We start from the raw sequence: 27,666 nt of genomic DNA, 5'->3' as shown, positions 1-27,666 counted from the left end.
GTGGCAAATCAACTTTTAAGTATTCTGGATTACCTTACATTTGTATTGAGTTAATAAGCATGATACCAGCACTGTCCACATGAGGGCGCTGTTGTATCAAATTACTCTTCTTGATATGTCAAATAGCTGAAAAGTTGACTTATTAGGTGTATTTATGAACATACATGTCCAATGTGAACAATACTACTACTACTACGACTAATAATAATAATGATGAGATTAAGAATACTCTATTTTTACTTGTTTATGCTTGCTTCTATAAGAATTTTAGTAGATTGTTTATTGTGTTGTATCAGAGAAAGTAAGTATGTATTAGATAATGGTTTAAGTGATAAATGTTAAACTTTGGCCTTGTGGGTTGTTCTTTATCAATATTTACAGCCTTACACTGTACAACTTGTATTTCATATATAGTGCTGGGAAATCTGCCTTTAAGTGATAAAGACATTCAAGAGCTGTTTCCTTGCTTCTGATATTATATTCCTGCTTTCTTTTCACATTATCCTGAAATGACTGTAATTATGACGATGATGTGAAAATCCATTGAAAACACGTTGACATTAGCTTAATCTTTTGTTTTTAGCATTTTTTTTTGTTTACCTTCAAAACTTTATCTTCATAATATCACAAATAATAGCATTAGAAAATCAAATTCAATGACCAGTAAGCTTTTAAATGACTAAACAAAACATAAAAAGTGTTTTCAGAAAGATAAAAAAAAATCATTATGACTTAAAACAATGAAAACATGTTCCATGAGTTGAGAAAAATCATGCTGATTAAAATGAGTAACTGAAAGCTTTCCCCTCTATCAATGGTAGTTATTTAGTGTTATCACTCAAACACAGAACGTTCTTGTTTGTTTGTTTGTTTCAGAGTGTCATTATGTGAAATTATGATACTTTCAAGACATTTTGTTGTCATAGCAGAACATGAGGTAAATGAAAAGAAATTAGCGAAACTGCTGATATTATGGTTGTTGTTATTTTGTTCACCACACCCTCTGTCAGTGCAGTTCTGAATTATATGCCAAAATATTTTGGTTTATCAAGCTGACCACCAACACCACAAGACCTTATCAGATGAAATATACTAATTTGGTCCTACAAGACAGATATGTGTTTATTTTGTGTGATGCTTTGATAATGTATCACAGGTTCTATGTATTATAAATACGGCTGAGTGATGCTCTTTGCTCCTTTGAGCATCATATCTGTAAATGAAACTCAGACACACCCCCTCTTATGGCTCTGAGGTCCAAAGGCCAAGGCAGCCCAGAAGATTACTCAAACTGTATAACAGTACATTGAGCTTCCTACTCAGAGTCACTCTGTGTATGTGGATGGAGCGGAAGCATCCAAGATGACTGCGTTGATTCTTACAACATTGTTGGCTGTGTCCTGTGCTGTCTATGTTCGGTCAGATGTGGAGACCGCGGCAGGACAGTTTCTGCAGAGATTTGATGAGGAGGCCAGTGCGCGGATGTACAATTACTCGCTAGCATCATGGGCTTACAACACTGACATTACACAGGAGAATTCAGACAAACTGGTAAGCATTTTAAAAAACAAGTGATTAAAAACATCGATCGTTTCCTGTTCCTGTTTTTTTTTTTTTTTTTACAAATTATGGATTATAAGTTTCTGCTTTCATTCTACACAGTCAGAACAGGGGCAAATTTGGAGCACCTTCTACACCCAGATGTCAGAAGAATCCCAGAAATATCCCATTGGCCAGATTAAAGATCCAATAATAAAATTGCAGCTCATCTCCCTGCAAGACAAAGGCTCTGGCGCTCTTTCCCCAGATAAGGCTGCACATGTAAGAACACCACCCTGTTCAAGTTCACTCTACTATGTTTAAACCCACCATGACCTGATGTTACAAACTTTTTCATGACACTTAATTTGTGATTAGACTTTAATCACAAATCTTACAATGAAAATTTCCAGAAAATCCTCAGTTTTAGACGTCTCAGGTCATACATGTTTCTTTGTAGAATCATTAACATGTTTCACTTTCTGGACTGCCAAACGTCTTATGAGCACATCTTTTCACTTTGTTCTCTTTGAAATTCTCCTGTAGCTGAGTAAAGTCATGAGTGACATGAGTACAATCTACAGCACAGCAACAGTGTGTCTGCCCGGCGAGCCCCTAAACTGCCAGACTTTGGAGCCAGGTATGATCTGCTTATGAAAACCTATTATAGTGACGCAGCTGCCTGCTGCTGTCAAAGTCAGATAAGGAAGTTATGTAACACAGAAGATGAAGATACTGTTCAGATAATCTGGATGTTAATATCTTCAGTTTGAAAAATATAATAAACATACGCGCTCATCCAGTGCTGGAAAGTAGCAATTAAAATAAAAAAAAAAAAATTAAAATTGTAAAAAGAAACGATGCCACATACAGGGTATCTTATGCACACACACTTACATACAACAAGTCAAATACTCTGCAACTGGTGATTGTCTTTCTACCTTTATAGGCCTGGAACATGTCATGGCAAACAGCAGAAACTACTCTGAGCGTCTTCATGTGTGGGAGGGCTGGAGGCGAGAGGTGGGGAAGAGGATGAGGCCTTTGTATGAAGACTACGTGGACCTAAAGAATGAAGCAGCCAAATTAAATGGTGATGAATGAAAGATTTGAGAACATCTTTGGTGTGTGAATAATGGCAGAGTGATTCTGAAGACAGAAAAAAAAAGCACTTGTATGAGTGAAAATACAATCAAACAAAAACAGAGCTGCCAATGTTGTCTGATTAGACATGACGGCCCTTCCAAAAGCTCTACACAAGTTTTCAGGACATAAAACATGTAACAACTTTTTTTTTCTTTTATTTGTTCCTTTTTGACACACATACATGTGCAGGTTTTGAAGACTATGGAGCTTATTGGAGATATAACTATGAGACTATTGAAGAAGACAGTCAGTTCAAGTACAACAGAGATCAGCTGATGACGGATGTCCGCTCAGTATATCATCAGGTATGCTCACATCAGAGGATTTGGTTCGGTGCATATGGGAACAAAATAATATTCATATTCATTTGTTTTTACAGATCCTGCCGTTGTACAAGGAGCTTCATGCCTATGTCCGAGCCAAGCTAATGGAGGTGTACCCAGGATACATCGACGCACAGGGACTTCTGCCGGCCCATCTGCTGGGTATGTTAAAGGTTTTTGAACTCATCATTGTTGATATTGCTGCTGATATCCTTTTCATTCATTTATTATTTTTTGCTTATTATTTATTTTGAACGAGTCTGACAGTCACTCCTCTGTCAAAGACTGGATAAGCATGACAACAGTCAGTCAGTCATTATCCTAACCCCTTAGTCTAATTAAGGGTTGCGGGGAAGCTGAAGGCTATCTCAGTAGTGTTTGGGCGAAAGGCAGGGTACACTCTGGACAGCTCACCAGTCCACTGCAGGGCCACACAGAGACATACAACCACTCACGCTCACACTCACTCCTATGGGCAATTCAGAATAACCAATTAACCTAACATGCAAGTCTTTGGACGGTGGGAGGAAGCCGGAGTACCCGGAGAGAACCCACGTATACACAGGGAGAACATGCAAACTCCACACAGAAAGGTCAATGTCCAAACCTCGCCCCAGCCGAGGATCAAACCAGTCGTGCTGTGAGGCCAAAGTGCTAACCACTATGCCTCCGTGCAGCCTGCATGACAACAGATCAGGATAAAATCTCCATGCAAAAAAAAGAACAAATTCAAAAGAAAAGAAGAACTGAACCCCTCTCAGTTAAATGTTTTTATTGGGAGCATCAAGTGCAGTATAATTTTCAATATGATTCTTATATCATTTTATCATATAATTTTTTTTTTTTTTACAAATCCAAGTTTGAGATGTCATCTTCATTGTTTCTTATAAAAATGGGGTGTCACTGACTTTCAACGTACCGCACTCCTGACATATTTGGATACATGGCTGTAATTTGTTCTGTAGTCTATAAAGCTATTTCCAAGCCTAACCCTCAATTTAATGTAAATTTTTATTTCTTTACTTCATTTTTTCCCCCACATCTTCATATCTCTGACTTTTTTTCATCTTTGAAATTTTCCTTTTCGTCCATTCATCAAACTTCATTAAAATCTTCCATTTTTTTCTTTTAGCTTTGCTTATGTCCTTCACAGCTGTATTCTGTGTTCTTTTGAGTGTGATTGGTGGGACAGTCATAAATACATCACGTTGATATCAAGACCTTACTACATTAATCTCTGCACAGTATTATCCTCTTAATTTATTCTTTCTCCTTTGATTGATGTTTTGTTTTTCCTAGTGTACGTAGCTTATGGTAGAGTCTAGAGTCAATTTCACAACCTGTAACTAGTCTTATTTTTAATACTCAGGAAAGATACAGCTGATGTATGAGAAAGATGTGATCATTCAAGATTTTATTTAAGAACTGATATATGTCATCCAGATGCAATCGTTGCAACTTTGTACCACAGAAAAAAAAGAGACAAAACTGATGTAATATGTTAGGTTTAGCTGAAACTCACTAGTGTATCCTCCATCCTTTGTGAAATGCCTCCAGTTTAGATTAAACATATCTGATTGCAGTGTACTTTTGGAAAAACATGTCAGCATCTTTTAAAGTTACCTAGAATGAGAAATAATGTTTGTGTGTACTGTTCAGGTGACATGTGGGGAAGGTTCTGGACCAACTTGTACCCCCTAACAGTGCCTTACCCTGAAAAACCAGACATTGATGTCAGCAAAACCATGGTGGAGAAGGTGCGGTGTAATTCTCTAATGAAACTAAAAGCCCTTCACTTTAAATCTTGAAACTACATTTTACAGTAAAGTGGATATGGTGATAAAGAACTGCTTTCGAACTTGATTTTCCAGGGTTGGACTGAGCTTCGGCTTTTTCAAGAAGCAGAGAAGTTCTTCACATCCGTGGGCCTGGAAAAGATGTTTCCAAACTTCTGGGCCAATTCTATGCTGGTGAAGCCCAACGATGGACGCAAGGTGGTGTGTCACCCCACAGCCTGGGACATGGGAAACAGAGAGGACTTCAGGTGAGACAAATGCACAGATACGTACAAAGCCAATTCCTGGTTGTTATGTAGGCTTGCTGTGGTCAAACTACAGCTTAAGTTAGATCAGTTTATTTTTACGAGAGTTGTAAATAAAAGTTACTAGAACAGCAATTAATCTCTGAGTCATTCTCTCCTGCTTATAATAGCAATCAAAGTCTAGGTTGTAAAATATTGGTACGTATGATATACCCCAGCACTGACTACAGTGGCAAAGTTTTTCCAAATGCAAAATAATAGGTTTTATGGCTTCCTCTGTATCAGTTCGTTTTAATATTACTGAAATAAAGCTCAATGATGGAACACTCCTCTCTCTTTAGACACAGTGTTTGTTCTGTTGAACTCATCATGAACATGTTATCGCTCCCTTTTTATTGGTGCAGTTTCTCTGATATGGATGCATCACACAATGTGAGTGCTGACACTTCTCTTGTGATGTCTCCAGGATTAAAATGTGCACCAAGGTCAACATGGATGATTTCCTCACAGTGCACCACGAGATGGGCCATAATCAGTACCAAATGGCTTATCGTAATCACTCCTACCTTCTGAGGGACGGAGCCAATGAGGGTTTCCATGAAGCTGTTGGAGAAATCATGTCTCTCTCAGCTGCAACACCAAAGCACCTTCAGAGTCTGGGTCTCCTGCCTTCTGATTTTGTTTATGACAAAGGTAGTAGACAAATAATGTGTCTTCTATTTGCCACAATGTTAAATAACCAGTTTTAGAGAGTGACCATCTTACCTTGCAGTTTCTGCCTGTATATCATCTTAATTCAGCTAAAAGTTTATCTTTTTATTCTATTGAGCCCTAAACTGTTGCATCGTTTCCGGCAATGCTACAGTTTTTGGTGAAGAGCTCTGATGTTCAGCTATACATTGACTGCCAAACACTAAACCTAAGTATGATGCAAATGTGTCAATATTTAGTGGTTCTTTCAGCTAACTAGAAATTCAAGTTAGTGCAAATCAAAAGCAAAATGACCTTGGCTTTAAACTTGCCCGAGACTCAACTTTTCATTTGCTTGAAGAGACTTTTAAAATAATGTAGAATTTTGATTGAAATATCAAAATCTAAAGTTTTGGAGTATACTCCAGACGCCATGGTCAACAAGATCCTGTGTCAATCATCCAAGCCTACCAAAGCCTGAAGTTCCAAGTTTACTGGTGGTAATAGTAAACTTTCTAACAGAGGAGAAGAACATGTGACTGGACAAATTGGGCAGAGGGAGAAGAGGTGACAGGAGGCTGGAATAAGTGAGAGCCTGACAGAATCAGACTATGCGCCCTTAGCTCAATGCCGAATGACAGTCAGCATTGAATGAATACTGAAATCTGCAGTGCAAGCAGCTGTTTGATGGTTATATTTTGAGCTTGTTTCCATCTTTGACAAGTGACCAAAAGTCACATAATTGTAAGATTGATGTTGGCAGATTGCAGATTCACAGTAGCTTCAGCACCACAGGGACATGCCACAATAACATGACGTTTGGACTTTCTGCTAAATATTTGAAAAACTGCAATTTCTTTAAAGTCGGAGGCATAGGCATCGGTCATATAACGAGTGTATAATATGCCTTTAGTTTATCTACTGAAAATAATTTCATGACTTTCCTTCTTTCCTTGTCATGATTGTTGATTGTCTTTTCTGTCCCTGCAGAAACTGAGATTAACTTCCTGCTGAAACAGGCACTCACCATCGTAGCCACGCTGCCATTCACCTACATGTTGGAGGAGTGGAGGTGGCAGGTGTTTGCTGGGAACATCTCCAAAGATGAATGGATGAAACACTGGTGGGAAATGAAGTAAGCAGAATTCGCAATAAGGCCGCTGCCACTGTAACACCTCCTGTATGTATTATTTGACACATGCACAGCTAGACATATACTGACTCCTAGTTTCACTGTGGGCAAAAACAAACTTTTTTTCAAATTTTGTAAACATACTATTGGTGTGTTATGCAGTGCAATTTACTGTCTGCTTTATTCATCTTTTGAACAGCTTCTGTGATTGTTAATTCTATGCTGTCTTAACAGGAGGGAGCTAGTAGGAGTTGTGGAGCCAGTACCAAGGGATGAAACTTACTGTGACCCTCCTGCTCTGTTCCATGTGTCTGGAGACTATTCTTTCATCAGGTATTCTTTCATCTTGCACATCTTATGGTTTACTTAAAATCTCACATAAAAGCAGATTTGTGTTAGCTTCATAACATTTAGATCCAATAAAAAAAGAACCATAAAAAGATACTTTTTGAAGACAATCATTTACCTTAAAAAGCGACCTGACTTTGTACTAGAGGGGCAGCAGTATAAACTGTAATTTTAAACTAGCTTAAAAAATGTTTGTTTGATTTTTGAAGCTTTGAAGCTTTTGAATGTGATATTATCTGTTACCTGCATGCATTTAAAGAAAAAAATGAATCACACATACATAAGAACGAACTGGTCAGATAACAGAATGTATTCAGGATTCAGATGAAAAAAACTTCATCCCTTTTACTTGAAGATATCACAAATTTCTGTGTGTTTGCTGTCTGACTCTCAACACAGGTACTTCACAAGAACCATCTTCCAGTTTCAGTTCCAAAAAGCTCTCTGTAAAGCAGCCAATCATGAAGGTCCCTTGCCGACATGTGACATCACTGGCTCTTTGGAAGCAGGAAACAAACTGAAGTACAAACAATTTCTTGTTTCTCTTCAAACTTTGCTTTTGTCACGATAGCATTACAGAAAATTAGAAAAACATTCAGCAATTTAATTATAGAATACTGATATGACTTGCCATTTATTATCTAATGTTTTATTATATAGTATGGTGCTTATCTTAGAAGTATTAAAGAGAGTTTTTATGTACCTATGCATGCTAGTTCGTTGTATAAGTGCAATATAACCACCATTAACACAGCTATGAGCTTATTTACAAAATCAAATTTCTTTGACATATTGACATAGCACATGTTGATATTACGCCAATGATAAACTATACCTATAAACACATAAGTGATAGTTATTTATTATCCATGTTTCTCTCTCTCTCTCTCTCTCTTTATCATTTGTTAGGGATATGTTGAAGCTGGGGAGGTCCCAGTCCTGGACCAGGGCTTTGCAAACAATATCTGGAGACATTCACATGGATGCTAAGCCTCTATTAGACTATTTTCAAACTCTTTATGATTGGCTGAAGGAGGAAAATGCCAAACACAAAAGGGTTCCTGGCTGGAGGACAACAACAGATCCATGTGAGTACAAAACATTAATCTGTCAGTTATTACTGTAGTTCTGCACATATTTCCTTTGTTCAGAGTAATGAAATGAGAATGATTCTACCACTCTCATGCTGAATATGATGCTCTGAATAATCTCTACAAACATGAAAATGTTAAAACATTATATTGTGGTTTTATGGGATCTGAAGTCCTCTTGAGCCTTGTTTTCATTTTGACATCTATCTTCCAAGCAGATGCCTAGAAGTTTCCTTGCCTGACATTTACTTTAGCATGTACATGACAACTATCATTTTCTATTCATGTTTAGGATGTTTTTATCATTCATTTGTTTTTAGGTCTAGTCCTAAAATCTTACTGTTGTAACATTTGATGTTGGAGTTTATCAATGAGCAATTAAAAAAAAAAACTTTCAAAAATTCTCAGAGAATTTAAGAAAAATTTAAGAAAACAAAGGCTTGAGAAGCCGTTGTTTTCATGAGAAATATTTTTATGAATTAGTTCATTCATAAAAGCTGCTTTTCCTGCAGAAGATGCATGTTGTGGCTGCTTACATATGATGTACAAAGCAAGAGGAATTTTACTAGGATTAGATAACTTGCTTTGCACAATGTCCAATGGAACCTTAAAATAATGTGGAGAATCAGAAGTGAAAATTGCGTCACAATAACATTAAATAGGGACTTCATCTTTCTTACAGATTCAGAGTACGCCATTAAAGTGAGGATAAGTTTGAAGGCTGCCATGGGTGATGATGCTGTGAGTATTTTAGAAGTTTTATTGCAGCCAAAATGGGAAGAATTTAGCAGCCACGAGGAAAGATGAGCTGTGTTTGAAATAATAATATTAATTACTAACTTGTGTGTTTCAGTATCTCTGGAATGAAAATGAGCTGTACCTGTTCAAGGCCAGCATTGCTTATGCCTTGAGGCAATACTACAGCCAACAGAATCAAACCCTTCACTTCACGTGAGTGCGCTGTGTTGTCCTTAGACTGATGCTATAAAATAGTTAATGTCCTTTTAAAACTTTATCTTTGTGCTTATTGATATTTGTGTAAGTGTTTCTCAATTTCTGCCTTCAGATCAAAGGATGTCCTCATCTACGACTTTACTCACAGGATCTCCTTTTACGTTGCTGTCACCAACCCTGAAACTCCTTCTGTTTATATACCAAAGAACGTTGTTGAGGATGCCATCAGGTGAGGAACATGTTCAATATTCATTTAACGCACAGTATACTAGATTGTTCCATTTCTAATTCATGTAACCCCACCAGTTGATGTCATGATTTTTTTCTTTTTAGAAAAAATCTGCGTGAAGTCTGTAATTAGGTTAATATGCCTTTGCAAGTTTTTTAAAAAGTTCTTTATCAATTGTAATCATATATTATTGAAGTTTGGCCTTTAAAGCTGCTGTTCTTCTGCTTGGGTCCAACGTCTTTGACCTGTGAACTCCTACAGAGTACAGAGTCTGATTGTAGTACAATTGCAGATTTACTATTACAACCAGATTTGACATTGAAACGGATTTCTAGTAGATCAATTGTAATGTCTTTGGTGATTATGTGATTGAATTTCCCCTGGGGGATAAATAAAGTATCTTTGATTTGATTCAGCAAGTTGTTCAGTTTTCCCCATTCATTGACATTTCAAATCAATGAAATGTTTATGATCTTTTAAACAACCTATATCAATACTGCTTGTAGATTATGTCGGGGTCGAATCAATGATGCCTTCCAATTGGATGACAAAACTCTGGAGTTTGTGGGTATCCCACCAACACTGGCCCCACCCAAAGAACAGCCAGTGGAAGTTTGGCTGGTTGTGTTTGGCGTGGTTATGGGTATCGTGGTGATATTGGGCATTTACCTCGTCGTCTCTGGTATCAAGGAGCGCAAGAAGTGGGTCTCTTTTTCTCTTTCTCTGTTTCTCTGTCATAGCTGACAAGTCATTTCGATGACACTAAAACATATTGTTTCTTGCATTTGTAGGAAACCTGCGATGACAGGTGTGGAAAATCCTTACAGTTCAGATGCTAATGGACACAGTAACAAAGCCTATGAAGACAGTGACAATGAACAAACTGGATTCTAAGTTGCTGAAGGACATACAAGATGAATGCTCCTGGATAAAAGTTTGATGTAAATGTGAATATGTGTGAAAGTTGTTTGTTTTAGTTAAAGATTTAATCATTTTCTCTCCCATCAGCAAAAACAAGGGATGCTTACTTGATATATAGTAATTTACATAAACTGTACAGTATGTTTATTTCAATGGTGTTTTTATGTCCAATGTCTGTGGCAGAAAAATTTTACATATTAAATATATTAATTTAACTGTAAATACTAATTCATTGTAACTGAACAGTACAGAAAAAAGTAATTTATTCAAGTTATATTTTACAGTTTTTCAGCATTAACTTAGGGGAATTTGTAACACCAGGACTATCTTTAGTTGTACTAATTGTCAAACAATAGCATATTTCAGTCAATATAAAATACGCCAATGATAGTCAAGACACTCAAAAAAATTCATGTTTCAAGTTACCAGCTGTTGTAGCAGAATGCTTTTTTTCCCCCAGAATATACACTCTTCCTGTCAGATTATGATTTGTGAATAGTAGATTATTATGTTTTATTATGAAACTAAGTCTTATCCAGTTGTTGTAATATAAACAGCTGAGTAAGTGTACTTGTGTTGTCACTTGAAGACTCTGCATTCTTATTGATTCTGATCATGTCTGTCTTGTGTCAACCAAAAACTCTCTTGCAAATTTGTTATAATTTTGTTTCGTAATGCATAAAAATGTATACATATATATGTATATATATATATATATATATATAATCATATTTAAAATAATGATTTGTTATTTCATTGTGATACCTCCAGTTGCAGAAGCACTTTATCGCCTTCCTTGCAGCATCTGAGAAAGCAGTTGCAGTTGTTAAGGTTTAGGACCACTGGCATTCCTCTGAAAGATGGGTCCATACCATTTGACTTGTAGTAGTAGATAGTGATTCTTTCTGGACAAAAAAAGAAAATAACAAAACGACATGTGATGAAGTGAAATACTTTATTAATTAAAATGTCATAGCAAGTCTTTTGTGTAATTAAATAAAAACATAGTATTTTGTAGTGAAGTTAGCAAAAAAAGAAGACAGCAATAAGTCACAAAGGTACAAAGTCACAATTTTACTTGTGGAGAAATGAATAAATCAATAAATCTTTTTTTAAAATTATACTTAATAGCAGCTTAGCCAAGATGGTGACGTACTCTATCCAGACGTACCTGGATTTAGTGATGAAATGAGAGCCTTCTGTGAGCAGATACCTTTGACATAGTTGTGAGATGGCACATGTTCAAGTAAGACTTTCACCAGTTTTTCCAGTCTGAAACTGATATTTACTCTGGGAACTGAAAGTGACACAGGGAACAAATAGAAGACATGAAACTAGTAAGCTTTGCAATTGTTCAAAGAAGGTGAGAAGTCCAAGTGACACATGCATGTAATGTACTGCAACAATAACAACAAAGAAACCTCTGATATGTGGACTTAAGACGATATTGTGGGATAAATCGTTTCTCGTCATTTAACAAAGGGGGAAAAAAAACAAAAAAAAGAAGAAAAAAACAAATTATTATTTGCACCACCTCTAGTACTACATGGCAGCACCTGGACTCACAGCAGTCTGACTAGCACTTATCGATGATGTCCTCTGATGTTTGAGTTCATGCTTGTGTTGTTCTTAGACTTACATATTAAGTCTCCTTGGACAAACGTGTCTGCTAAATGATTGCAGTAGTAGTAGTAGGGGTAGTATTCGTAGTAGTAGTAGAAGTGTGAGTAGTAGCAGTTGTATATAAATTAAGATAAAGTTTGCAGTAGAATAAAAATAATATTAAATGAAATACAGAAACTGTTATGTGAAAACATGCAAACAGATTAGGTGTTGTTACTGGTAACAGATGTGGATAAATAAAAATGAGACTCACTAACCAGATGTCATCATACTGGATTCTGCTACCATAACCACATCATTAAAGGTGCATCCTGTTCCCTGATAACCATAGCCGGGGCTCCCAGGTTTGCAGCCTCTCCCCTTCACCACAGAGATGCTTGTTTTTATCATGTGAATGAAGAGCAGGTCTCCTTCTTCCCCATCCTCATCTTCATTTCCTTTGTAAATATCGTCTTCTATACCCATCTTATCTTTTTCTTCTTCCCCATTCTCAACTTCCTTCTCGTTCTCCATCTGCCAGGAAAAACTCAGTTCTGTGGACTCTTTGGAGACCGGTCGTAAAATGTCCTCCTCTGAGGGAGCCGGCTTACCGGGAACCTCATTCTTTTCTGCCTTGTCCACTGTCTAAAGAGAAAAAGGGAAAAAAATCAACAGAAAACTAAGCAGGGAAATGAAATAGAACAACAAATTAAAAAATATATATACTACACTGTCCCTTAACATCCTTTATATCAATTGCTAAACACTACAAGAGGATACAAAAACAGAAAAACTGAAGGTCACTCATATGTAGAAGCCTTTCTTCATCTTCATCTTCATCTTCATCTTCCTCCAATGACGGATGCAAAAATGAAACATTAATAAACTAGTATGGTGCTGAAATTTTGACAAAACTCAAACCCCCTTTTTCTAAATTCTGCTAAAACATGTTCAGTTTATACAATCTGGAATCCATTATGGTGTAAACAAGCTGATCTGTAAATCCATCACATTCTCTGCCAACTTAAACTAATCAAATTAAGTTGAACTGGAATCAGTTTAATAAAACTGATTTAAAGCAAACTGAGATTAAATAAATTTAACAAATAAATACAAAATACAAATGTAATGCTCTAAACTAGTTTTCCAAAGATGAAAAACAACACACAACCACCACACGCTAAAAGATCTGATTTAACGTAATTACAGGTCTTTAAAAATATATTTGTATACTGGTAAATTTGAATAAATGTATGTCTAAAATAATTGTGTGCCTTACATTTATCCTGACCAAATAAGATATGGGATTCATATTAGCATTTGTGAAATGAGATAATGAAATAATAAGATAATGAGATAATGAGATAATGAAAGCCCACAAACTCACCAACATTGGACTCCCTTTAGACAGTGCTTCAGCCAGTTCTTCAGGTGTAATATTCTGAAGGTCAGCACCATTTATCCCCATCAACTTGTCTCCTCTTCTGGGAAATGATTAAAAAAGGTATACAAGCAAAACAAGCAAATGTCTTGTCTTTTGGATTCCTGCAGTTTTAGGCTATATCAATATACACACAAACACACACACACACACACACACACACACACACACACACTCACAAACACACAGGTGTCATCCTGTCCATCATTGATACAGAATTACACCCCTCCAAGTTTTCTCACTTGTCATCAATTGATGTGAGAAAACCTGGATTTGAGAACAAAAACAGCAAAGAAAACCTGCAAAACAATCTAAAAACAATCTAAAGATGAATCATACCTAATAAACATTTTTGTTCCGCACTCCTTTTTGTACTTTACCACATTTTCCACCTTGTAGTCGTGCTTCCCCTCGTTAAGCGTGTGTACAATCAGCACACCTCCACTAACCAGTCCACCCTAAAGGAAAAAAGCAAACAATGTCAACAAGTACACACAAGCATTTTTACAATGTTAAGGACGTTCACCTTCAGGTCCATGTTGCTTGCAGTGTTTGTGGTTTACAACAGAAAAGATTGAAGCCTCTGGTGATCACAGCAGTCTTTTAAAGCTTTCGGTGTGTTTGTCCTTTTGTTAAGCAGAAGGAGAAGAAGGAACAGGGCTCCTGGCAAAGTTCAAGATGGTAAACCGGTATCTAAAGAGGAAGTGAGTGGAATAAATCTCAACAAATATAATTTTAAATATCTAAATAATTAAGCAGCTATATTTAAGATTCTCACAGTTATCTTTCTCTCTCAGACCACGTCTGATACGCATATCAAGTTAACATAGTGACCAAAAGGCTGTCCTTCTGTTCACTTCCGTTATTTTCACTAGACCAAGAACACAAGAACAGTGAGAGTCAAAATCCAGAAAAAAAATCAGAACAGGCAGAAGAGGAAATGAAAGCAATCCGTTGTGCAGCAGATATTCATGGGAGCTAAAGGGATAACATCAACATAGTTCCTCTGTAACAGTAAAAGCTCAAAAAGTAATTTTCTGTAAATTACTCTAAAATGACATGGAAGTAATCACAGTTTTTTCCACAAACTACAACTGCTTATTATGTAAATTTATGCAGATCAGTCGCAAAACTCAAGAAAATCAGTTGTTCAAATGAGTGCATCAGACTGCAGAAATGTAAACTTGTGCAATAGTTGTTATGTTCTGTTGATAATATTAGTTCTGCTACTAAATTTATGCAAGAACACACAAACACACACACATGCTATTGCTATTTCTAGTTGGCCCTTTGGAGTTTGTGAAGCCCAATTAAATCTGTAGAAGCAGATTAAGTTACACAGGAGAAACATGCCACTGTCATAAAGTTTCAGGTCTACCACCATATACAATTGGACAGGCGGCTGAAATGAGTTTCCTCCGCAGGGTGGCCGGGCTCTCCCTTAGAGATAGGGTGAGGATCTCGGTCATCCGGGAGGGGCCCAGAGTAGAGCCGCTGCTCCTCCGCATCAAGAGGAACCAGTTGAGGTGGCTCGGGCATCTGGTCAGGATGCCTCCTGGATGCCTCCCTGGTGAGGTGCTCCAGGCACGTCCCTCTGGGAGAAGACCCCGGGGAAGACCCAGGACACGTTGGAGCAATTTTATCTCTCTGCTGGCCAGAGAAAGCCCCCCAATGTGGCTGGGGAGAGGGAAGTCTTGGCTTCCCTGCTTAGGCTGCTGCCCCCGCAACCCAACCCCGGATAACCGGCAGAAGATGGATGGATGGATGGACCTACAGCAGTATGCTGGTGCCAAAGGATAGACTACATTTCCACCAATCTAGCATAAGCTGACAAGTCAACCAGGTACTGTAATGTGCAAAGCAAAATATGAGATTCTGCTTGACCGTGTTTGACAGTTTAGGTATTTTAAAATGAGCCTTGCTTGTTTTCTGACAATCCGTTAACAGTCATAACTGACCACCACAGAGAGAAACCAAGGTAGCGGATCTTGGTAAATTGTGTCAGATGGTTATGTTTCTCCTAATGCTTATGCTGACAAAAACAAGCTAACAAATTTTGTGCTACTTCACCCATTTAAATGTTGGCATGCTACAACTCCTGCGCCATTCAAGTCACTTCTACTGTTCGCATCATAAACACTGCAGTTCCTTCAGGAGATGTGTGTGATGACTTTTGTCATTTCGAATCTTTGTAGTTTTTTAAATATTCAGCATTTTGTAAAAAAAAAAAATTCTGGCTTGTGGTTGGATGAAAGTCCTTCAAACCAAATGCGGATTGAACATTGAAAAAAATTCAGTTCGGCAATTGGTCGGTTTTTTGCATAATGAGCTGAAAACAGCTTCATGGGGGGTTCAGAGGTCTGCACCGGTTTGCAGTGTCCAATTCATCTCGGTCCCGGCCTCCATTGTCTTTCCTGCAAAATGTTTGAAACGCTACTCTTCCTACACCTTTTGTCTCACTTCAACCACTAAAGTATCAAACTCTTCCGCCCATTCATAACATACACTATTCACAAAAAGTTAGGGATATTCAGCTTTTGGGTGAAATTTCACAACAAGCCTAAAATGCATTCAAACCTGTACAGGTGAACTTAATGTGATCTTCTCCAAGCTTTTAAATGCACATGTCCAACTGTTAAATGTTTCAATAAATTTTGCACAAGTTGCTGTTCTCTAACAAGGAGCTTAACGGCAAAAATCACGGCAGGTGTGTGATCCTTGAATTGACCAATAAATGTCCTGGTTCAATTAGAGCTGGTGTTTAAACAGTTGTCCTCATCATGCTGTTCACATTTTGACATCATGAGACCAAGACGACACCTAACAATGGAACAACAGTCCCTTGACATTGCGATGCTTCAAACAGGACGTTCTCAGACAGAAGTGGCCACTGAGCTTGGAGTGTCACAGAGTGTCATCAGCAGGTTGCAACAGAGATATGGAGAGACTGGAAGAGTCACAGAAAGGCCTAGAAGTGGACGTCCTTTGGCTACATCCCGTGCTGGTGACCGCTACATTGTGAACACTGCCCTGAGAAACCGGATGATGAATGCCACTCAACTCCAGGCACGTTTAAGAGAGGTGAGAGGCACCCAAGTGTCACGTCAGACCATTCGAAACCGTTTACATCAGCGTGGTCTGCGTGCTAGACGACCTGCACGGGTACCTGACCACACCACCAGGCACAGGCATCATCGTTTTGCATGGGCCAGGGAGCATTTACGCTGGAAGAGGAACCAGTGGGCCTCAGTGCTGTTCTCTGATGAAAGTCGATTCACACTGAGCAGAAATGATGGCCGGCAGCGATGTTGGAGACGTCAGGGAGAGCGCTATGCATCAGCCACTGTTGTCACCAGGCGAGCTTTTGGTGGTGGCGGTGTTACAGTGTGGGCAGGGGTGTCCACTTGGTACAGAACTGCCCTACACTTTGTGAATGGTACAGTGACAAGCCCATACTACCTGAATAACATCATTAATCCAGTGATTGTGCCCCTACATGAACAGCACAGGCCTAATTTCATCTTCATGGACGACAGTGCTCCTGCTCATCGAGGCCGCATCATCAGGGAACGGCTGTTGGAGACTGGTGTACCTCAAATGGAATGGCCTGCACTCTCTCCAGACCTGAATCCCATTGAAAACCTGTGGGATCAGCTGAGCCGTCGTGTAGAGGCTCGAAACCCTGCACCCCAGAACCTCAATGACCTGAGGGCTGCCCTTCAAGAAAAGTGGGATGCCATGCCTCAGCAGGCAATAAGTTGCCTTGTGAACAGCATAAGACGTCATTGTCAAGCTGTAATTGATGCTCAAGGGCACATGACGAGATATTGAGACGTTCCAATTTTTTGTTGTGGTGTAACTACCATTGTTGTTACCTTTTGTGTTGAATGAATTTTTTGAGATGAGGAAATCAGTAGTGCATCCTTCTACTTAAATGTCTTACTTTTATGATATTATATCACTGTAGCATGAACATATTGTATTTTCCAGAAATTTCACCTGAAAGCCAAATATCCCTAACTTTTTGTGAGTAGTGTATGTGCTATGACTTTTGGTCTTTGTAACATGTAAACTTTTCAAGTTATTCAAGTTTTTGTCAAATTTTTAAAATCCATTCCTGTGATTGGACGAAACGGAAAATTCAGCTCAGCAATTGGTCCACTTTCTGCACCAGTACACAGGCATGCATTGGTACACAAGGCAAGGGTTCAAATCCAGTGTCAAATTAGTGCCCCCTGGTGGTATGTGTGGTAGTTGACATGTTATTTATCCACAGGAAGTAATCATTAGGTTTTTTTTTTGAAAGAGAAAAAAAATTTTTTTTTAGTAAAACAGTTTGATATCAATAGAAACACATTTTCATTGATACTCATACATTCATTGTCCTAACCGTTCAGTCCGATTAAGGGTCGCAGGGAAGCTGAAGCCTATCCCAGCAAAGTTTGGGCGAAAGGCAGAGTACACCTTCGACAGCTCGCCATATGTGTGTGTGTGTGTGTGTGTGTGTGTGTATATATATATATATAGAGAGAGAGAGAGAGACCCACCGCTTCCTCCTCCACCACCACTGCCACCAGACTCACACAAAAAACAAACAACAAAAAAAGATTTACATATTGTATTGTAATTTCTAGCTCAGTTCAACTTAGTTTATACAACACTGTTTCAATACCATGTGAGCAACCTGAAGCGTTTAACAAAGCAAAAAGCACAAGAAAACATATAAAAGTTGAGTAATTGAAATAAAAGATATTTATTACTAATAAAAACTAAACACTTAAAGTAATTAAAGAAAGTTGTTGTTAAAGTTGTTGTTTTGAAAGGACAAAAACTGCAGACAGAGGAATAGTTTCTTGCCAATTAAAAAGAGGAAGATGATAGTAAGTTGCATTGTGCAGCCACATTGCATAATATGTCACTTATTGGATTTGAACCCACAACATACAGAAGCCCATGTTCGTAATTGCTAGGCCAACACCTTACGCATGCCAAGATGTGTGGAAACAGAGAAACCTCTTTTCCTGAGAAAACACTACACACTTGTTTTGCAGTGCACCCTGATGAAGTAGTCTGCAGCTCATTATGTACAAAATGGATGAATTGCTGAGCTGAATTTCTGTTTTTCCAATCTCAAGACAGAATTGAAAAATGTATAAAAAACCTGTGTAACTGAAAAAAGTTTGAACATAAAAAAAGTCACACATATCTCCTGAATGAGGTTAATAGTTTTATATTTGAATGGATAAAGTGGTAAAATGACAAAATATAAATACCGAGTTGACTTGATATAACAAGATTACGTCCCCTTTAAAAAAAAAAAAAAATGCAAAAAAGTCTGAGCTGATACTAACTATGCTAATTTAGAAAGTAACAGACACTGCTGGTTGAAGAACACAGCTGGGAGCAATCATCTAACGTAACACATTGTGAATGAAAACAGTGGCTGTGTCTCAATTCGTTAGTGCATAGTGCGTAGTGTGCACTACGCACTTTTCTCTGTAGACAGCACTTACCCAAATGTAACATGGACGTAGTGCACTAACCGGTAGTGACGAACTCTCATTTGACCACAATTCTTCTGCCGCCAAAAGTAAAACAAAGCGCTAAATTATGAGAATGAATTTGCTTCTCTCATGAAACTACATCGCATTAAAGGTGACGAAGGATCCTCCTCCGATTGGCTAAACTGGTACGTATATTTATTTACTTGTAACGTGTATGACCCGCCTGCATACATGCCCAGAGTGCGTACCTGTTGCTAGCCTCGCATCATTGTTGGCTTATCGTTTCAGGGACAGTTCGTCCCACTACATTCTTTTTAGGAATTTGTAAAAAAAAAACAAATGAACAAATCCAGCAAACATAACTTTATGTATCATATCATCATATATTGTGGCCTACACTAGAGTGATCTATCTCAGTTGTTAACAATACAAAGCAACATCAGACTGCCATGTGTCTCTGCATGTCTCCCACATGCTTATTAGTATGATAAAGTGCTAATCAAAACACTAATAAAACAGCTTTTAAATATGCAAAGATATTTTCAGTGGAAAAAATGTCCTTTGCATGAAACACATCAGTTTTAACTGGTGTTTACTCTGATGCTGTGCACATTAGGCAACAGGAAACGGATTATGAATGATAATGTAGGGAATGTAATGCTGTAAAGAAGATGCTCAGACACAGGGATGCAGCAAAGTTGTTATAGAAACATTTTATTGAATTCTTTATTGAATCTCCCCCTGCTTGTAGCAGTCCATCTTCCTCATGACACTCCTCAGGCAGCCTGTCTGAATCCACCTGCAAGCTCGCTTCATATGCTGCCTGTCAGAAGCCAGGTGTGTGTGGAGAGGTCTTTCAGGATCCTAAAGACCAGGTGGAGGTCCGTCTTCCTAAAGGCTCTGGAAGGATGTGAAGTACGTCCATCGTCCCCCACAACATCTGCATGAGCAGCGGTGACCTTCTGGAGCCAGATGATGATGAAAATGTCAGGTGGGCAGCTGGGAAACAACCAGCAGGAGAACCAGCAACATCTCCAGGAACCATCTGTGAGACTGATGAGAGGCAGAGGATGGCAATGATGTGTTACTCCCCAGATCATGATTGCATTTATATCTAAACAATAAATAATTTGGCGAATGGGAAACAAATTGTGTGTGTCTCTATATAATGAAGATCTACAATGAACTTCTCTTTACATTTTTCTAATATAATTATATATTTTGTAATGATTAATTTATTACCATACACGAAACACACACACACGATCGATTTTCAATCAGAGACAGACGAGGTCGAGCCATGCAGAAGAAAGTTCCACACCTCACACTTTGCACTCTAATAATCATACCAACTAAATTCTATATTTTCTCGTTCAGTCTCAATAGATCAGATCTGACGATACGATGCAGATTTATGGCATCAGTGGTAACCATAGTAACGGACCGCTCTCTAAAAACTGGCGCTATATCGGTATTAATAGTTTAAGTTATAAACACCACAATGCTTCATCTGGACGTTCAACAAGGATGAATGAACATACAGAACTTATAACATGCATCATTTATAACACATATAACCTGTATACGTCCGCTACAGCGGATAAAAACTGCTAACAGTGTGCTAACCTACGGTGCTAACTACCGAGTCTGACAAATGATCAGATCCATAACTGTCGTCAGGGATAGATTAGCAGGTTGCAGTATACATCACAATCATAACGGAATAATTTAATACTTACATTTACACAAATGAATCCCCGCCTGGACCGGCGTTAAACTCCGCCATTATTTACCTGGTAAACTGATGGAAAGTCCATCCTCTTCCGCTACGTCAGCAAAATGGCGTCGATTTAGTGCGCAAAGTGTCCATCGTTCCACACTGCATTTATGGGCAGCGTTAGGGCAGCATCCGGGTACTTTCAGTGCACTGAGTTTTTTTTGCACAAAAGTCAGTGTTAACGCACTACGCACTGAAACATAGTGCGCGAAGTAGTGTTAGTGCGCTGATTGAGACACAGACAGTTTCAATAAAAGTGAAGTTCCACCATGAATTTATGTAAAACTTGTTAGTCTTTAAGTAGCACAGGGCGTAATTACATTGACAGACATCTATGTGTACATGGCTGTTATGAAAATCTGTCAATTTAGAAATAAAATGGAAGTTCTTAAAATTAATAGGGCTGGCATGTACTGGACACTGGAAAGTGGTGCAGAGCTCTGAAACGTGTTGAAGCTATTTCCAGCTCATTATGCAAAAACTGACCAATGGCTGAGCTGAATTTTTTCAGTGTCCAATCCGCATTTGGCTTGAAGGGCTATCAGCCAATCACAAAAAAGGGAAAGGTTGCACTAAACTGCTGTGAAGAAAAAAAAGATAGTAATAAATAGTGCAAACACTATATATTAGAATGAGCTGGAGAGAATATTTGAATGGGTTAAGTAGCACAACAGATGTAGGAGCTGGACACCATGGCTTTCGGAGCATAACTGTAACCATTAGGAGAAGAGGCACTGTTATTTTAGATGGTGCAGTATTAGGATTTGAATCTCTGACCTTCCAAGCCACAACCCTTTTATTAAACCACAGATACACCAGAAGACTTAGCAGAACCCTGGCGGTAGCATTTATGGGGTGGTTTTTTTGGGGTTTTTTTTGCCATTGATCTGTTAGTCAACTGAAAAGCACCATAGACTGAAAAGAACTGCGTTTCTTTTCATTTCTCGTCTTAGAGTGCCATCGAGTGGCCATGTAAAGGAACATTTTTCTTTTTTAGGTGCTATTAATAGGTACTGAGCTAACTGGATATACCGCGGCCCTCCCTTTTTTTTTTTTTTAGTTCAAACAGCAAGAGAAACAGCAATGGAATAATAAAAACCGACTCTAAGTTTAAGGAAACATTGCATGATGCTTTTTTTATGCATCTCTCCTTGAGCAGAACCTCTATTTCTGAATTTGCCATTTGTCATTATAAAGAGCTCTTCTCATGGTTTTATTTATTTGCATTGAAATAGCATATAAATAAATAGGAAAAAAATTCTAAAGATAATTTTACTTGTTTACTTGAAAGAGAAGTGGCTCTAAGTCTGAATGTTACGACCCCTGTGGGGTCTAGGGGTAAAAGGGGGTGGTAACACAAAACGGAACAGGTCACTGAAAGTTTGATAAAGAATTTATTTACAAATAAGTGAATTCAACAGAAAACAATCCAGGTTTACCTCAAACAGTTCAGTAAAGGGAGATGAAACAAAAAGAAAATATAAACAGGGACTAACCAATCAAAAACTCAATTTACACGGGTTAAATCCCACTTAGGGACAAAACACAAAGAAAAACCTAAACTAAAATTTATAAGTCTACAGCCAAAACTCTAACCAAAACCTACAAATCTATGACAGCAATAGGGACTGTAATTCTACAGCCAAACCAACCAGAAAACTTCTGTCAATTTACAACAAGGCCTTTGTGAATTCACGGGTAAAGCAAAGGAGGCAAACTGTGTCACAATCAGACCCAGCTGCCCCGAATGATGGTGCTGATTGTTCTTAAGTAGCAGAGTGGTGGAAGTGATGGCCAATGGATGAAATCCAGGAAGTTAGTCCACCAATCCGGAGGCACAATGATAAAGGCAGAGGCCATGAGGGCGACCAATCATTGAAGTGTACTGGAAGCATCTTATTTGCATCTCAGCCCACAGACCAACAAGCTACGGCCGTAACACAAAATGAGGCTCAGTCACTTTTGAATGATGAAGAGGAATGATGGGTCTTCCCTTCCTCCATCCAGTTTGTTCACTTGTACAGAGTCTGAGTTGATGATGTTCATAAACCAGCCTTGGTGGAGTGCTGATTCAAATTTTCGCTGTTTTGTGCGGTCAGCCTTCATGTAGAAAACGAAGGCGAGGGTGCTCTCATCGCTCTTGGAGATCTGCTTCAGCCTCTGCTTTTCACACGTCTATGAGAATTAAATTTGTGTAGTTACTCTAACTATAAAACACAGCAGTAAACACCAGGCAAAGATCCAACACAAAACAAAATTATGCAACAGAGAAAAAAAACTACAGCAGAAAATACAAAGAAAAAAAGCATACAGTAATAGAAAAATGGCTTCTGTGTTTCCTGTTTTGGTGGATTTTTTTGTTTTAGTCAAATGTTTATTGAACAAAATTGTGAAATACTAATTTCAGATTGTCTTTTCCTCTTATTTTTGTTGTGTGTTCTGTTGCCATGTCTTCTTGATTGTTGGGTTTCATCTAATGATGTTTTGCTTTATAACATCTTGGCTACCCATATCCCATTTGAATCGACATATATGACATCGCTAATAAAAATAACACCATATCTGTAAAGATCTGACACAAGATATTGATCTCAGCTTAAACAAATAATTCACCCCATATTTAGCTATTGACAGCGTAAGACTCAAATGTAATGTCTCTGACTAGAATAACCAGACACAGATATGAGTTGAATGAAAGTTAATCAGAGCACACCATTTTCAATCATAAAAAGCAATTGTTGGTAAATGCATTGTGTGAAAGTATGGCATTTTCTTTATTTTTTGTGTAGTATTTAAATTTAAAGCTTCATTATTCCTACAAATATTTTTGGATGTGAGCCAGACTGTTAGATATGTATTTATTAGACTATTTTATTACACATTCTTGTATTATTTTCTTTCTTTTTTTGGCTTGCCGTCTAAAACATTTACATTTTGTGTCATGCACAATGTATAGGGTTTATTTTCTTTTTCTTCCTCTTTGTTTTAAACAATAGTAAAATTTTTATGATCAACACTGAAAAATTGGGCATTGGTAGTTCTACTTTAATCACTGTCCTCATTGTTTCTTTGAAATAATATGCTGTGATATGTTGATATGTTGTGACATATTGAGCTTTTTACCAAAATACTTAATAAGGTATTTAAAATAATGATTCATGATTTCACTGTGATACCTCCAGTTGCAGAAGCACTTTATCGCCTTCCTTGCAGCATCTGAGAAAGCAGTTGGAGTCAGTAAGGTTTAAGACCACTGGCATTCCTCTGAAAGATGGGTCCATACCATCTGACTTGTAGTAGTAGATAGTGATTCTTTCTGGACAAAAAAAGAAAATAACAAAACGACATGTGATGAAGTGAAATACTTTATTAATTAAAATGTCATAGCAAGTCTTTTGTGTAATTAAATAAAAACATAGTATTTTGTAGTGAAGTTATGAAAAAAAAAAAAAAAGACAGCAATAAGTCACAAAAGTACAAAGTCCAAATTTCACTTGTGGAGAAAGTTATCTTTTTAAAGATTATACTTGACAGTGGCTTAGCCAAGATGGTGACCACCGCTCTATCCAGACGTACCTGGATTTGGTGATGAAATGAGAGCCTTCTGTGAGCAGATACCTTTGACATAGTTGTGAGATGGCACATGTTCAAGTAAGACTTTTGCCAGTTTTTCCAGTCTGAAACTGACATTTACTCTGGGAACTGAAAGTGACACAGGGAAAAATAAAATACATGATATTATGAACATTTTCAATTGTTCAAAGAAGGTGAGAGGTCCAAGTGACAAATGCATGTAATGTAAAACAACAATAACATTAAAGAACCCTCTGATGAGTGGACTTAACTACCTGATTGGATATGTTCAATACAATCAGCAAAACATCAAACAAGCCTTTTTGTTTCAGTTTCTGGAATTTCTCAATATAATATTGCCTTTCAATGTATCTGCTAAATGGATACTTCTACTCATGATTAATATATATTTTTCCTTTTTTGTTTTGCTTGAGCCTTTGCCTTGATAAAGTCTATGTAAGATCTGCCAAAATCTGTCTGATCCACAGAGTTCTGATCTACTTTTAAGAGCAAGTTAAAGACTCAGCTCTTCCATACCAGATTCCCTTCCTGAGGCAACCTTCTGCATTTATCCAGGCTTGGGATTGGCCCTTAGAGAGCACTTGTGCCCCCCTTGGGGCTGCAGAGTAGGGGAGCAGGACTTGAGGACAGCCAGCTCTACCAACTTAGCTGCTGCCTCCCCCTTTTTCCCAAGATAACATTGAAGGATAAATTGTTTCTTGTAATTTAACAAAGCAACAAAAAAAAGAAAGAAAAAAACCCCCCACAAATTAAGATTTGCACTGCCACTGTACTACATGGCAGCACCTGGACTCACAGCAGTCTGACTAGCACTTATTGATGATGTCTTCTGATGTTTGAGTTCATGCTTGTGTTGTTCTTAGACTCACATATGAAGACTCCTTGGATAAATGTGTCTGCTAAATGACTGCAGTAGTAGTAGTAGTAGTAGTAGTAGTAGTAGCAGTAGTAGTAGCAGTAGTAGTAGTACTATATAAATTAGGATAAAGTTTACATAAAATAATAAATTAAGTAAAGAAACTGTTATGTGAAAACGTGCAAACAGATTAGGTGTTGTTACTGGTAACAGATGTGGATAAATAAAAATGAGACTCACTAACCAAATGTCACCATACTGGATTCTGCTACCATAACCACATCATTAAAGGTGCATCCTGTTCCTTGGCAACCATCGCAGGGGCTCCCAGGTTTGCAGCCTCTCCCCTTCACCACAGAGATGCTTGTTTTTATCATGTGAATGAAGAGCAGGTCTCCTTCCTCCCCATCCTCATCTTCATTTCCTTTGCAAATATCGTCTTCTATACCCATCTTATCTTTTTCTTCTTCCCCATTCTCAACTTCCTTCTCGTTCTCCATCTGCCAGGAAAAACTCAGTTCTGTGGACTCTTTGGAGACCGGTCGTAAAATGTCCTCCTCTGAGGGAGCCGGCTTACCGGGAACCTCATTCTTTTCTGCCTTGTGTACCGTCTAAAGAGAAAAAAAATCATCAGAAAACTAAGCAGGGAAATGAAATAGAACAACAAATAAAAAAAATATATACAAAACTATCCCTTAACATCCTTTATATCAATTGCTAAACACTACAAGAGGATACAAAAACAGAAAAACTGAAGGTCACTCATATGTAGAAGCCTTTCTGATTATTATCTAAAAATAACTGAACTTCCTCCAATGACGGATGCAAAAATGAAACATTAATAAACTAGTATGGTGCTGAAATTTTGACATAACTCAACCCCCCTTTTTTTAAACACTTTTTTTAAATTTTTTTTTATTGAATAATCAAAATAAATAAATGATCCTTTCTGCTAAAACATGTTCAGTTTATACAATCTGGAATCCATTATGGTGTAAACAAGCTGATCTGTAAATCCATCACATTCTCTGCCAACTTAAACTAATCAAATTAAGTTGAACTGGAATCAGTTTAATAAAACTGATTTAAAGCAAACTGAGATTAAATATATTTTAAGAAATAAATTAATTAAAATACAAATGTAATGCTCTACGCTAGTTTTCTAAGGATGAAAAACAACACACAACCACCACATATAAACTAAAAGATCTGATTTAACGTAATTACAGGTCTTTAAAAATATACTTGTATACTGGTAAATTTGAATAAATGTATGTCTAAAGTAATGGTGTGCCTTACATTGACCAAATAAGATATGGGATTCATATTAGCATTTGTGAAATGAGATAATGAAATAATAAGATAATGAGATAATGAGATAATGAAAGCCCACAAACTCACCAACATTGGACTCCCTTTAGACAGTGCTTCAGCCAGTTCTTCAGGTGTAATATTCTGAAGGTCAGCACCATTTATCCCCATCAACTTGTCTCCTCTTCTGGGAAATGATTAAAAAAGGTATACAAGCAAAACAAGCAAATGTCTTGTCTTTTGGATTCCTGCAGTTTTAGGCTATATCAATATACACACACACACACACACACACACACACTCACAAACACACAGGTGTCATCCTGTCCATCATTGATACAGAATTACACCCCCCCCCCCCCCCCCCCCCCCCCCAAGTCTTTGCCACTTGTTATAAATCGATGTGAGAAAACCTGGATTTGAGAACAAAAACAGCAAAGAAAACCTGCAAAACAATCTCAAAACAATCTAAAGATGAATCATACCTAATAAACATTTTTGTTCCGCACTCCTTTTTGTACTTTACCACATTTTCCACCTTGTAGTCGTGCTTCCCCTCGTTAAGCGTGTGTACAATCAGCACACATCCACTAACCAGTCCACCCTAAAGGAAAAAAGCAAACAATGTCAACAAGTACACACAAGCATTTTTACAATGTTAAGGACGTTCACCTTCAGGTCCATGTTGCTTGCTGTGTTTGTGGTTTACAACAGAAAAGATTGAAGCCTCTGGTGATGACAGCAGCCTTTTAAAGCTTTCAGTGTGTTTGTCCTTTTGTTAAGCAGAAGGAGAAGAAGGAACAGGACCAGAGGCAGCGTTCAATATGGGGAACCAATATCTAAAGAGGAAGTGAATGGAATAAACCTTCGTTGAAAAGATTTTCTATTTTTGGATTTCTTGGTAAAACAAAACTTGTTAGAGAAACATAAAAGAACAAAAAAATATCCTTTAAGATACCAAAATAATTAAGCAGCTTCATTTACAATTCTTAGTTATCTTTCTCTCTCAGACCACCTCTGATCTGACCAAAAGGCTGTCTTTCTCTCACTTAGTGTTCACTTCCGTTATTTTCATTAGACGAAGAACACGAGAACAGTGAGAGTCAAAATCCAGAACAAACACAGAACAGGCAGAAGGGGAAATGAAAGCAATCTGGTGTGCAGCAG

At 37.8% G+C, this 27,666-nt stretch overlaps 3 protein-coding genes across 3 annotated transcripts; 1 reads left to right on the top strand and 2 right to left on the bottom strand.

Annotated features, from left to right (window-relative positions):
- Window positions 1–1,362: 1,362 nt before the first annotated feature.
- Window positions 1,363–10,387, top strand: ace2 (angiotensin I converting enzyme 2; the record flags this gene model as incomplete). Its single annotated transcript, XM_079239993.1, has 18 exons — window positions 1,363–1,551; window positions 1,663–1,821; window positions 2,086–2,179; window positions 2,489–2,632; window positions 2,875–2,990; window positions 3,065–3,170; window positions 4,668–4,765; window positions 4,880–5,052; window positions 5,516–5,742; window positions 6,730–6,874; window positions 7,106–7,204; window positions 7,619–7,741; window positions 8,129–8,307; window positions 8,993–9,051; window positions 9,164–9,261; window positions 9,377–9,493; window positions 10,000–10,194; window positions 10,285–10,387. 18 exons carry the CDS (start codon window positions 1,363–1,365, stop codon window positions 10,385–10,387), a joined length of 2,424 nt encoding a protein of 807 aa, XP_079096119.1.
- Window positions 10,153–12,445, bottom strand: LOC306755576 (uncharacterized protein). Its single transcript, XM_079240005.1, has 4 exons — window positions 12,295–12,445; window positions 11,586–11,711; window positions 11,180–11,319; window positions 10,153–10,289 (listed from the first exon to the last, which is right to left on the bottom strand). The coding sequence occupies exons 1-4, from the start codon at window positions 12,425–12,427 to the stop codon at window positions 10,242–10,244; spliced, it is 447 nt and encodes a 148-aa protein (XP_079096131.1). The 5' UTR covers window positions 12,428–12,445; the 3' UTR covers window positions 10,153–10,241.
- Window positions 12,446–22,439: 9,994 nt separating this feature from the next.
- LOC306765099 (uncharacterized protein) lies at window positions 22,440–27,021 on the bottom strand. Its single transcript, XM_079252457.1, has 6 exons — window positions 26,985–27,021; window positions 26,590–26,686; window positions 25,433–25,799; window positions 24,315–24,440; window positions 23,915–24,054; window positions 22,440–22,913 (listed from the first exon to the last, which is right to left on the bottom strand). Exons 1-6 carry the CDS (start codon window positions 26,993–26,995, stop codon window positions 22,695–22,697), a joined length of 960 nt encoding a protein of 319 aa, XP_079108583.1. The 5' UTR covers window positions 26,996–27,021; the 3' UTR covers window positions 22,440–22,694.
- Window positions 27,022–27,666: the final 645 nt, after the last annotated feature.

This window comes from Telmatherina bonti, assembly GCF_933228915.1.
Source record: "Telmatherina bonti genome assembly, chromosome: 1".
NCBI classification, from domain to species: domain Eukaryota; kingdom Metazoa; phylum Chordata; class Actinopteri; order Atheriniformes; family Telmatherinidae; genus Telmatherina; species Telmatherina bonti.
This window is presented reverse-complemented; position numbering and strand designations above follow the sequence as displayed.